General features: G+C 52.3%; 1 protein-coding gene across 1 annotated transcript; it reads left to right on the forward strand.

Annotated features, from left to right (window-relative positions):
- The first annotated feature begins 532 nt into the window (after positions 1-532).
- Positions 533-8191, forward strand: SERPINA12 (serpin family A member 12). The gene is made up of 4 exons (XM_034992957.1): positions 533-1172; positions 2831-3101; positions 6135-6282; positions 7851-8191. The coding sequence occupies exons 1-4, from the start codon at positions 533-535 to the stop codon at positions 8040-8042; spliced, it is 1251 nt and encodes a 416-aa protein (XP_034848848.1). The 3' UTR covers positions 8043-8191.
- The last annotated feature ends 3160 nt before the right edge of the window (positions 8192-11351 follow it).

An 11351-nucleotide genomic window follows, 5' to 3' on the forward strand; every position in this document is an offset into this window, starting at 1 on the left:
GAATATCATACTTTTGGCAGATCTCTATAGCCTTAGGACTAGAAATGAAGGGAAAACCGAAAATGAAAGTTATGTGCCCCCAAAACCCAGTCTTACTGGGAGATTCTGAGCTGAGAAGTGGCGACAGGAGCAGCAGTCCTGGAACCAGCAGATTTGGCCTTTCCTCTCTATCACACTGCCTCTCTTCCTGGAAAAAGCATAGGGAAAGAGGTTTATGAGAGACCTGGGTTCTCCTGGGATGTGATCTTGGACAAAGGGCTTTATTTCTGCAAATTAGTCAAGATTCTTTTGGTTGTAAGGAAAAAAAATCCAACTCAAGCCAGCCAACCCTAAAAGGGAAATGTACTGGCTCTTATAACTTGGAGAAACAGAAGTGTGTGAGCTTCAGGTAAAGCTTGATCCAGGGACTCCAAAGATGTCACCACGTATATCTCCCCATTTTTTTCTTTCCATCATAGGGGCAGTGGGTTGTTTTGTTCCTTTTTTCTGCTAACCTCAAGTCTACTACTCAACAGGACAATCTCCAAGGAAAATGAACCCCTTGCTGGGCCTGGGCCTACTTTTGGCTGGCCTTCTCACCGTGGAAGGTCTTCTGAAGTCTGACTTCCCTCTGAGACCACAGTTTCATGGACCTGTGAGCCAGATCCAGTCATGGAAGGGAAGGAGGGCAGCCCAGGAGCTCACAAAGCGAAACACAGACTTCAGCTGCAAACTTTATAGAAAGCTGGCCTCCAATAGCCCCAATAGGAACATCTTCTTCTCCCCCTTGAGCATCTCCACAGCCTTCTCCATGCTGTCTCTGGGTGCCCAGGACTCCACCCTGGATGAGATCAAGAGGGGCTTCAACTTCAAGAATATGCCAGAGAGAGACCTTCATGAGGGCTTTCATTACCTCATCTACAGGATGAACCAGGGGAGCCAGCACCTCGAGCTGGACCTTAAAAACACCTTGTTCATCGACGAGAAGCTACAGGCACAGAAGAAGTTTCTGACAGATGCCAAGAACCTGTACAATGCAGACACTGTCCCCACCAACTTCCAGAACTTGGAAGATACTCGGAAGCAGATCAATGACTATGTCAGTCAGAAAACCCAGGGGAAAATCAACAACCTGATCAAGAATATAACCCCTGGCACTTTGATGCTTCTTACAAATTGCATTTTCTTTCGAGGTAAGGCTTGGAGCATGTTGGTATGGAAAGGATAGGATTTCCAGTAGACTTGGATTAAAGACCTGGTTGGCCATGTGCTTGCTCTGCGGCCTTGAATTCATATATAATTAATCTTTCAGAACCTCACTTGTCCTATGTAAAATGAGTGCCTTTATATGTAACTCCTAGGGCAGTTGTTGGGACTCAAAGTAAAAATGCATGAGAAATGAATTTGGGGAAGTCTACATTATTCTCCATATGTGCATTTTCATTAGTACTGATTATCTTAACACAACTTTGGTTGTAGAGGTTGGAGTGACTTTCTTTTCCTCATTTCTTAGATGAGGAAAGTGTAACACGGAGAGAGATGAATGGACTTAGAGTTACAAAGCCGGGACTAGAACTCACTTCTATTGACCCATCGGCTGTGCACTTTATGTTAGTCCAAGTAGATACCCAGGACGGTGATTGTGTTGGTGATGATGATGATGATGTTCATTTTGGTGGATGCATTGGCCTCCTTGTCACATTCTATAGATTGCCCAAGTCTGAGGGTGAGAGACTAAAAAAAAGATGAAAAAATATTCCCCAATCCAAGCTTCAACCCTCCCCACCTACCACACTCCCCCACTCACCTGCCCCATGCACACACAAAGGTTGGCCAGGGTGGGGGAGAATCAGAGGCCAACAGCCCTCAGGTCAGGCCAGATCTCTGCTGGGCTGTCAGGGACATGGTCCTGAATACAGAAGTTCAGTTCTCCCAAAATCCACAGTGAGACTGATGGCATAGAGGAAAAGAGCAGAGGGAGAGAAGAGAGAATCTGGAGTTTTCCAAAGTCCCCACATCACTTAGATTGCAAAAGCAATGGCAACAGTGAGGCTGATGATGACTAGCATCCACTCAACACTCACTGTACAAGGTCACTGAGCTGTCCTGCCTTTCCCACTCAGCCACACAGCAGCCTTATGAGGTACCCATCAAAATCTTCATTCTTCAGACAAGGACACTGAAGTCCAGCGAGGTTAAGACACTTGTCTAAGGTCATCCTTTCACAACAGTGAAGCCAGAGTTGAATTCAGGGACTTGGCCCTCAGGCCCCCTACTGGGGGCTCTGAGGTTGGCAGGTGCGAAAAGACCCAGGTCCAAGTTTATGCCCAATGGCATCAAAGAGTTCCTAGGGTGAAAAAGGAGGGGTCCAAACACTCAGCTTTGAGTGTTTGCTGCTCTTCAGCAGGTTCCCAAGAGCAGCCTATTCCATTGGTTTTCTCATTCCTACATGAGAGCAGCTACTCCAGGCCTGACTTAGAATCGAGTATTTTTCACTCACACCAGACCCAAATAACTCCCACTAAGTATCACCCAGACCTCTCTGCTGGAACACAATCTGCGGGTTCTCTCAGCCTCAGGAGCACCTGGGCTTCAGGCAGTCCACGGTACCCTCTCAGCTTAGCAGCCCTGGTCGTGGCTACTTTGGGAACAATCAGACCCATGCCCATCTTACCAGGAGTTTCCAGGGCCTGGCACAAAGAGCAAGGATTCCTGGAGACCTGCCCTGACATCCCAGAGCATCCAAATGCCCTCCTTGAATCCATGTGGACAGAGACCAGTGCTTACCTGGGTCCAGTGAACCCTTCCCTTTCGGGACACTCATGCCACTTTGTCTTTCTTCACTCCTAAGCCAAGTGGCAACATGAATTTGATCCAAAAGCAACTAAAGAGGAAGACTTCATTCTGGATGGAAACAAGCGAGTGAAGGTGCCCATGATGTTCCATGGGGGCATGTATGAAGCTGGCTATGATAAACAGCTCTCCTGCACTGTTCTGGAAATGCCCTATCAGGGCACCATCACTGCCACCTTCATCCTTCCTGACGAGGGCAAAATGAAGAATGTGGAGGCGGCCTTGAAGAGGGACACTCTTGACAGATGGAAGAAATTAGTCACACGAAGGTATGAGGGGGCCCGGAATATGCAGCTGCTTCCTTCTTCCTGCCTTCCCTTCCACTCTTTGCTTCTTCTAGCCCAGATTTATTGAGCTCTGACCCCATGGCCAAGTCCTATTCTGCGCTCCATGATGAACTTGTGTTTTGGTAGGAAGTAGACCAGAAGACAAGTCACAGGAATATAGTGAAGCTCTTGCTTGTAGAGGGAGATGCTTATATCATGAGAGTAGAGTGGGCAGAGCAAAACCATGGTCCCTGGTGGTGGTGGTGGCGGAGGGGGGCGCCACGGGGCAGGGAGCATTGGAGCTAAGTCTTCAAGGCCCAACAGTGGCACGTGGGGACGGAAGAGGAGTCATGGAATCCCAGGCAGAAAGGAACCACGAGGACAACCACGGCTGTCAGAGGGAGCTGTTTATTGTACACGGAATCATGTTTTCAACTGTAATATCACAACAAAACCAGCAAAGTGTGCTCCAGATAAGTTATAATAGTTGAAGGACCAAAGTCCTTATTGACCAAATTGACCAAAGTCAATATTTTAAAAAAGAAACCATAAAATTAGAACAGATTTAAGATGAGCCAACAGAATTCTTCTCAGGCACTTGCTGACCAGTCGATTTTCTTGAGAAGGGTCAGGGCTGGGGCTCTCAGGGTTGACTTGGGTAGGAGTGGTGTCGGGATGGCCTCCTCCCTGCTCTGCATACTCTCTCTTCTGCCTTGCCCTCACCCCTGTTCTCCACCCAACAGGTCTTTACCAAGAGCTTCTGCCATGGCTAACACGCTGTTGGGAGCCAGGGAGGGTTCTAGGGGAGGTAGATAGGATGCTAGGACAGAGCTGGGCTGCAGTGGGTGCTCTACCACACAGAACACATCTTGGATACCTCAATTGAGCCAAAAGCTCCATAAAAGAGGAATTCTGGTTCTGAATGCTTCAGATAAAGTCGCTGTACTAGGGGGATGGGGAGAAGCAGCAGGCTACATGGCAGGTCATCCCAAGAGGGCTGCTAGGCTTGGGGTCTGCACAGCATCCCCCGATCCTCCCTGCTACAAACCCAGTCTGGCGGTAGTCTTGGCCCCGAGGGCTGCAGAGGGGCTTGGCACAGCAACATGGAGTACCACTTGCCGGCCCCAGAGCTGCACCCCATGGGAAATTGGCAGGAATAACTTGGAGATGAGGATGGTGAGTCCCCCTAATCCAACTGGAGGGTCTCAAGTCATCATAATTTGAATCCTAAAGGAAATGTGACCTTACGGAGCCCACATTGCATGAAGCCAGGACTTGTGGATAAAGTGGGGGTAGAGGGAGTGGACCCCCCTTTCCCTTCACCTCGCATACCCCTCATTCCCCAAGACACCTCTGCGAACTCGGAAACTGTAGGGCACAGGCGGGAAACCACCAGTCTCCTTGGCAGCTCATTTCACTCAAAAGAAACGACCCAGCTTGCCTGACGCCTTTGCCTCCTTTAGAGTTTCTCAAATCTTCCCTGAACCTCAGCATTGCTGATACCCCCAAGCTGATCTGTATTTTTCTCCACTGCACGTACTGTCTTCTTATACACGGACTCCCAGTCTATGTATCGATGATTACGGGATGCTTTTCATCGTATGGACTTTCTTGTCTGTCTTCCCTGCTAGAGCACACACCCAAGGGCACGGGTTATGCTTCTTCTGTTCACACATGCATCTAAGCATCCGATTTGTAGAGAGGAGGCACTTAATTTGTTGAGCGAATGAATGAGTGGAAAGGTAAGTCTGGGAATCATTGGGCCAATGGCCAGTATTTAAAGCCATGACACTGAATGAGGTTCCTCTGGAGGGAGGAAAGACAGAAGAGAAGAGGACCAAGGGGTGAGGCTTGGAGGATCACAGACAGTCCAGGTGGGCGATGAGATGGTTCTGGCAGAGGGTGAGCGAAGGAGTGGCCGGTGAAGGAGGGGAAGATGGACTTGGGTTGGAATGCTTCAAGGTGGAAAAAGGGGATCCACTCTCTGAGAGCTGTCTCTTGGGTCAAGCAAGCTGAGCTCAGCCGTGGCCCTGGAAAGTGGAAGGTGGAGGGCAAAGAACCAAGTGGAGTAGGCTGCGGCAGTTGTGGGAGGAAGTGGAGATCTCTGGCAGAGACAACTCCTTTCTGCTATGAAAGAAAGAAAAGGAATGGGCTGGAAGCTGGAGAAGTGACTTGGGGCCAGTGGAGATGTGTTTGCTCTTGTTTTGTAGGATATCAATTATCGGAGAACATGGTCTCCTCCTGAGGGTGATCAGGCAGACACCATTCATGATGGATGGCGCAGAACAGAGAGGAATGCAGGCAGGGGCGAGGTCCTGGATAGGCAAGAAGAAACAGGGCTCAGGGCCAGGGAGACAGGAACCCAGGGTCCACAGGTTTCCCGGGACCACTGATCCCAGCTCCCACGGCGGGGAGGCCCATCGGGTCCCACCCACGGAGGATGTGAAGCTGCTAACTCAAGGACAGAAGGAGGAACACCTGCTGGTCAGGGACTCCTGAGCGCCCACATGCATTTGCTTTACACTTTTACTGCCCCGTATGCTGTGATTAGCACCATCGTTTCGCCCAAGTGGCTTAGGGAGGGGAGATCATTTGCTCCACGTCACGGAGCTCATGAGAGTCAGAATGCATTTGAGCTCAGTTCTACCTGGTTTCAGATCCCAGGCCCTTGCGGCCTCTGGCATCCAGCCTGCTGGGTCAGGACTGGCTCAGGGCTTGGCCAAGGCCAGAACTGTGAAGGGGACGACACCTCTGTGTCTGCAACCAAAGGGGCCCTGAAACAGTGGGGACTTGAGACCATTTCTGTGGGTGAGGGCTCTGGGGAGGGTATGCTAGGAAGAACGGACACAGTTCAGAGATCATAGGTGTTTTGAAGCCTGGGTCCCGGGGTCAGAGTCCCTCCTCATTGTGGGGACAAAGAGAGGGTCTGAGACCTCTGGGGCTGGGAAGACCAAGGTCCCATTCATCACCTTTCCTGCGGCCTGCCCAGGAAAGCAAGGAGACCCTGCCACTCACCTGTCATCCCCATCTCCCCAGGGTCGTAGACGTGTCCCTGCCCAGGTTCTCCATCACTGGTAACTATGACCTGAAGAAGATGCTCTCTTACCTGGGTATCACCAAAATCTTTGAGGAGCATGGTCATCTCACTCGGATCACCCCTCATCAAAGCCTGAAAGTGGGTAAGGTAAGCCTGCCCGGCCCGGATGCCACCCCACCTGCAGGGAGCCTTCTTGCAGCCCTGGGCCAGAGCCACTGTCCCAGCAGCTGAATGAGCCGGGTCTGGTCCTGCCAGGCAGGCTGGGCACCGATCCAGCACTGTCCCTCACCAGCCTTGTCACTCTGGGACAATCACATCACTTCCCCAAGCCTCATGTTTCCAGTCTTTAAGCTCCTGGTCCCATTTTGGAGGTCGATTCTGTGCAACAAACAAGTGATCAAGGCCTGGCACATTTATTGGTCCTAGAACCAGTCTAGGTCTGACCCAGAGCCTCTCCCAAAGACCTCACGGGCTTGTTGGGAGTGAGTTGCAAACATGTGCATGACCAAGAGATGAACCAGCCATGGGCCCCGGGGTTTTCAGCAAGGCTGAGCACCTGCCGGCTGGGGGCAGAGAGGACCATAAGGGGTGGGGTCCCTAGGTTGAGCAGATATAATACAGGACACCCAGTTAAATTCGCATTTCAGGCAAGTGACCAATCATTTCTTTAGTCCAAAATATTGCAGGGAATAGACTTACACTAAAGATATTCATCGTTTATCTGAAATTCAAATTTAATGGTCCATCCCCTATTTCACCTGGCAACCTTACTTTTAGGTTAAAAGGGCATTGGGGGTGGGGAGATTGCAAGGAGCAGAGGTAGGTGTGGGGAGGATCTCCCAGTAGGGGGAGCAGCATGGCCAGAGGCTGGGATGGGGGAGAGCTTGGCATCATGGGCAGTGGGGATCGGCGCATTCTAAGTGGGAAGTTCGAGCCAGTCTGGGAGAGATCCCAGTAGGCACTGATTCAGATTTATTTTCCAATTTGCAAGAGGAAGAAAAACAGTAGAATTTTCTCCCTTTTAACATAGACTTCCCATAAATAGTCAGTGCCAGCTACCCCTTTCCGGGGGCCTTTACTCAGTTCCATGGCTCATTTCTTTTCTGCAGTTAGGTGTGCCCATGGCTGTGATTGCCAATGGCTCCTGGCTGGCCTGCTAGTAAAATTGTTAGGATTTTGTAGAATGGAATGAAATGCATCAGTATGTGCAGAAACTTCCATGTCCTAGGGTGAATCACTGCGTCACAGATGTGGGTGCCCTGGGGTAGATCTGACATCTCAGTCATCTCTGATGCCCCCCCTCCCATTTGGTTCCTTTCTCACCATCCCCCAGGAAGCTAAGAGGAATGTGAGCAGGACTGGAAACTTCCTGGTGGGGACGTCACCACGTCCCTTCCATCTAGCTAAGGTTCCACAGACTCTTTCTGCCATTGTGCTGCTCGGCACTTCCCTGTAATTCATGGAAGGATAGCGCACCCCACTCCATCCTCCCTGCTGCAGCTGAGGCTCCCCCAGCCGCATTGGTCCCTTCACGCTGAGTCTGCTTGTCTCGCATCCTCCCGGCAATGACAGCAGAAGGAGCCTGGGGCGCCTGGCACCAGCCAGGTTACTGCTGTGCTGGGCCACCCTGGCTGAGGCTTTTCCCTCTCTGGGCCTCTCACTGTCCTTGGCCCAGAGTGGCTTGGCGACACTGACCTCGATCCTGATTCCCGCAGGCGGTGCATGAGGCGGTGCTGAAGATGGATGAGAAGGGTACAGAGGGTGCGGCCGGCTCCGGAGCCCAGATGCTGCCCATGGAGACGCCGCTCTCCATCAAGCTGAACAAACCCTTTCTGGTGTTTATTAGGGATAGCGTCCTGCCCACCATCATCTTCTTGGGAAAGATTGCTAATCCTACTGGGGAATAAGGGGGCGTTCCAGCTCCTTGCGGGCCCCAGCGGCAGCCTGGGACTGAAAATGTTTCATCTGCCTCAAATTGGGATCCCAGGACCTTTTAATCTAATCCCACACCTTCATGAGCTCCCAAGACCACCAGCCAAACCGGCAGCGCCGCTGGCTCTGGGGGCTCCTGTGCACCCCCACCCCGTCCCCATCCTCCCTCAGCCCCCTCCCTGCCCGGTCCAGCGTCACTGGGCTTAGATGCCCCACCCCCACCCACTTGGATGGTTGTGATCTTCTCTCCCCGGAGAGGCAGAGGGGCTTTGTGATTTAATAAACACCCCCAGTTCTGCTGGCTGTTGGTGGATAATTTGGAGAAGCTATGAGACAAGGCAAGTACCTGGGCTTTGGAGTGAGAGAGACCTGGGTTCAAATCTTAGGAACAAAGTGTCTTTGGGAAAGCCACATATCTCCTCGGAGCCTCTATTTCTGTATTCCTGAAAGGAAGACAGGGATACTCCCCTCTGGGGCTCTGAAGAAACTAGCACGCTACTTTAGAAAAGCTAGTTCCGCTTGGTGAGCCCCTAGCCTTGGGTCTTTGGTATGTGAGCTACAAAGTCATGTCCCCGCAGGGTCCACATGGGAGTTCGCTGGGCTCAGCCAGGCATCCAATCAGATGGCAAAGCGGAGGTGGGGCTGGCCCGGCATTAGAGGGATGGAGCCTGGAGTAGAAGTGGCTAGGATCCATTGCCAGGTTTGCCTGATTCCAGAGCCCACCAAGAAGAGTCTGGGGTTTGGACCTGTTAGCAAGCTCAGCTGAAGAGTGAATGGGGTCCCTGCGCCTGCCCTGGAAAACGTGGCCCTGCAGGGTCTGCCCATGACCACTAGGGGGCGCCTGATCATGCCACAGGGAGCCCTCATTGCCTGCAGCTGATTCCTTTGCCTCTTGCCATGAATCCCCGCTGCCCGAAGTGTTTGAGAGGAGGGGCCCCCGACTGGCCTGGCACTACTAAGCCTGAGCCGGCATCAGCTGTCACCTCCTGGGTGTGCCTAGCAATTCACAGCTCACTGTGCCTTTTGTGTTCTGGTCACAGCTCCCCTGTGGGCGGCCAGAACGGACATCCATGTGACAGATCCATATGCAGAGCAATGAAGTGACTTTCCTATGGTCACGCGGTTAGCCACGGCCAAAAACACTGGTCTTCTGGCTTAGGGCAGGAACGGGTTCCATGTGGACTTGGGGACCCCGCTGGTCCTTCCTGAGCTCCTCTCCCAGGTACGAGAGCCCCCCCTAGGCCCCTTCGGCTTGTGAGTATTCAATAAACACCCCCTCCTCCATCCTGGGCACCCCCAGGGCCCTGGAGACCCAGCCCCTACACAGGCTGGCAGAGAAGGCTGGTTTACAGTGTGGTAAGGGCTCAGATGGGAGAGCACCAGAGTAAGCACCCCTCTTTGAGATGGAGGGAGACAGAGAAGGCTGAGACCCTGCACCAGCCTGAGGGGGCGGGGTGGGGTGGGCAGACACTGGACACACACGGAAATGCTCAGTGGTCAGCTCAGGTCTGCAACATTAGCCACCGGGGACATGCGATAGTCAGGTCGGCCATTGAATAGCTGGGTGGCTTGGACATGTCACTTAACTCCTCGGAGCCCCATTTATTAAAAGGGGGTAGTAATACCTACCCCAGGGCGGTGAGGAGCTCTGAGGGTTACACGGCACTGCGTAGACATCGAGCCTGGCACGTAGCAGGTGTTCGGCAGAGAGCCAGAGCTACGGTCTTCTGCTGCCCTCACTCACGTCCCGGAGGTGACCAGCTCTTTTCTAAAAAACGGTGCTCCAGGCACTTGCCTGTGCTGTCCCCTCTACTGGGAAGGCTCTCATCCTGCCTGACGAGCTCCTGCTCATCCTTTAACGCCCAGTCCATTATGACATCGTTATGAGATCTTCTCTACCTTTCTGGCAACTTCCAAGCAGCCCTTCAATAAAGCACTCACCTCCATGGCTCCTGGGTCTGAATTTCCCCTCCACCCCGATGTGGGCTGCAATCAATCCCGCATTAAACAATGATTTATGGGGTGGCAATCCGTGCACTAGTTACTGATCCAAGCAGACCTGGTTCCTGCCTTCATGTCATTAATACCCAGTGGGAGAAATAAGTTGCAAGTCGCATCAGCACCCCTGTGCATTTCTGATCACGAGCTCCAGTGAGCATGATGAGAGAAAGCCATGAGGGCCTTCGAGGGTATGGAACAGGGGTCTGACCCAGGCTGGGGACTCCAACAAGGCTGAGAGAGCTCCGAATCCTGGGAGCTTATCTGTTCTTGAACTGCCACTATTAATTAAGCCCACATACAGGTATGTTTGTCCCGGTGTAGTTCACAATCTAGAAAATGCTGGCTGGTCTTCCATAAGCTCTAGTGCTTGACTGATCTTCCCTTTAACCGACTTTGTTCTAAGAACGACCACTGCACATCTTAAATATTTTTTATATGATTTCCTACCTTCGCAGCCATATATTCATTGTGCACTACAGAAATAAACTCTATCATGGGGGAGAAAAAGAAGAGGGGAGGAACTTGGAGTGGTAGCAGAGGAAGACTACCAAGCACGGGGGAGCAACATGTACAAAGGCCCTGGGGTGGGAAGTTGGCAGGGCCGAGAAACTGAAATGAGATTAATGTGGCCAGCACAACAAAATAAGTCAGGAGGAGGTGGGCGGTGAGGCTGGAGATGTAGGCTGGGGCGTCAGGGCCCCAGGGGGAATGCTGGGCTTTAACCGAAGAACTATGGTGAGCTGTCACTGGTGTTTCACTGGAGGATGACTCAGGCACACTCGTGTGTTGTAAGTGTCCCTCTGGCTGCAGACCGGGTATCCCCTGGCCCCAGTTCCCAGGCCAGGCCACAGAGAACACACTCAGTGTGTGTTTGCTGAGAAGACAGACTACCCTTGCTGTCACCCTTGCTCCAGACATGGCCAGCGCCCTCCCGTGGTTCTGCCGAGCAGACGCTCTGCCTCACCACCTCCCTGCGCCTCCCTGCACCTCCCTGCACTGACTGGCTCACGCGGCTCCAGCCTGCCCTGCCCGGCGCTCTCCTTGTTCCCCATTCTCTGCCATGCTCGCCAGCTCCTTTCAGAATGGTACTCTTGCTTCCAGAAAAGACTGACTCCTACCTCTTCTAAGAAGCCTTCACGGGCCACCTGTTGTGGACTGACCGACCTCACAAATGAATAAATGAGTACATGGAGTTTGCCTTTGAAGTAAGCAACCCTTCCTACCTGCTTCCCATGGGACTGGCGCTGCGTAGGCTTTTCCACTGACCCGCCGACCCACCGACC

Source organism: Mirounga leonina, unplaced genomic scaffold, assembly GCF_011800145.1.
Source record: "Mirounga leonina isolate KUSES-001 unplaced genomic scaffold, KU_Mleo_1.0 Mir_82, whole genome shotgun sequence".
Classification (NCBI taxonomy): domain Eukaryota; kingdom Metazoa; phylum Chordata; class Mammalia; order Carnivora; family Phocidae; genus Mirounga; species Mirounga leonina.

Bases quoted from the DNA above. Each gene is read 5' to 3' on its own strand.
- SERPINA12 (XM_034992957.1), top strand. From the start codon at position 533: ATGAACCCCTTGCTGGGCCTGGGCCTACTTTTGGCTGGCCTTCTCACC. The intron at 1,173-2,830 runs GTAAGGCTTGGA...TTCACTCCTAAG, and splicing joins AAATTGCATTTTCTTTCGAG to CCAAGTGGCAACATGAATTT. The intron at 3,102-6,134 runs GTATGAGGGGGC...CCATCTCCCCAG, and splicing joins AAGAAATTAGTCACACGAAG to GGTCGTAGACGTGTCCCTGC.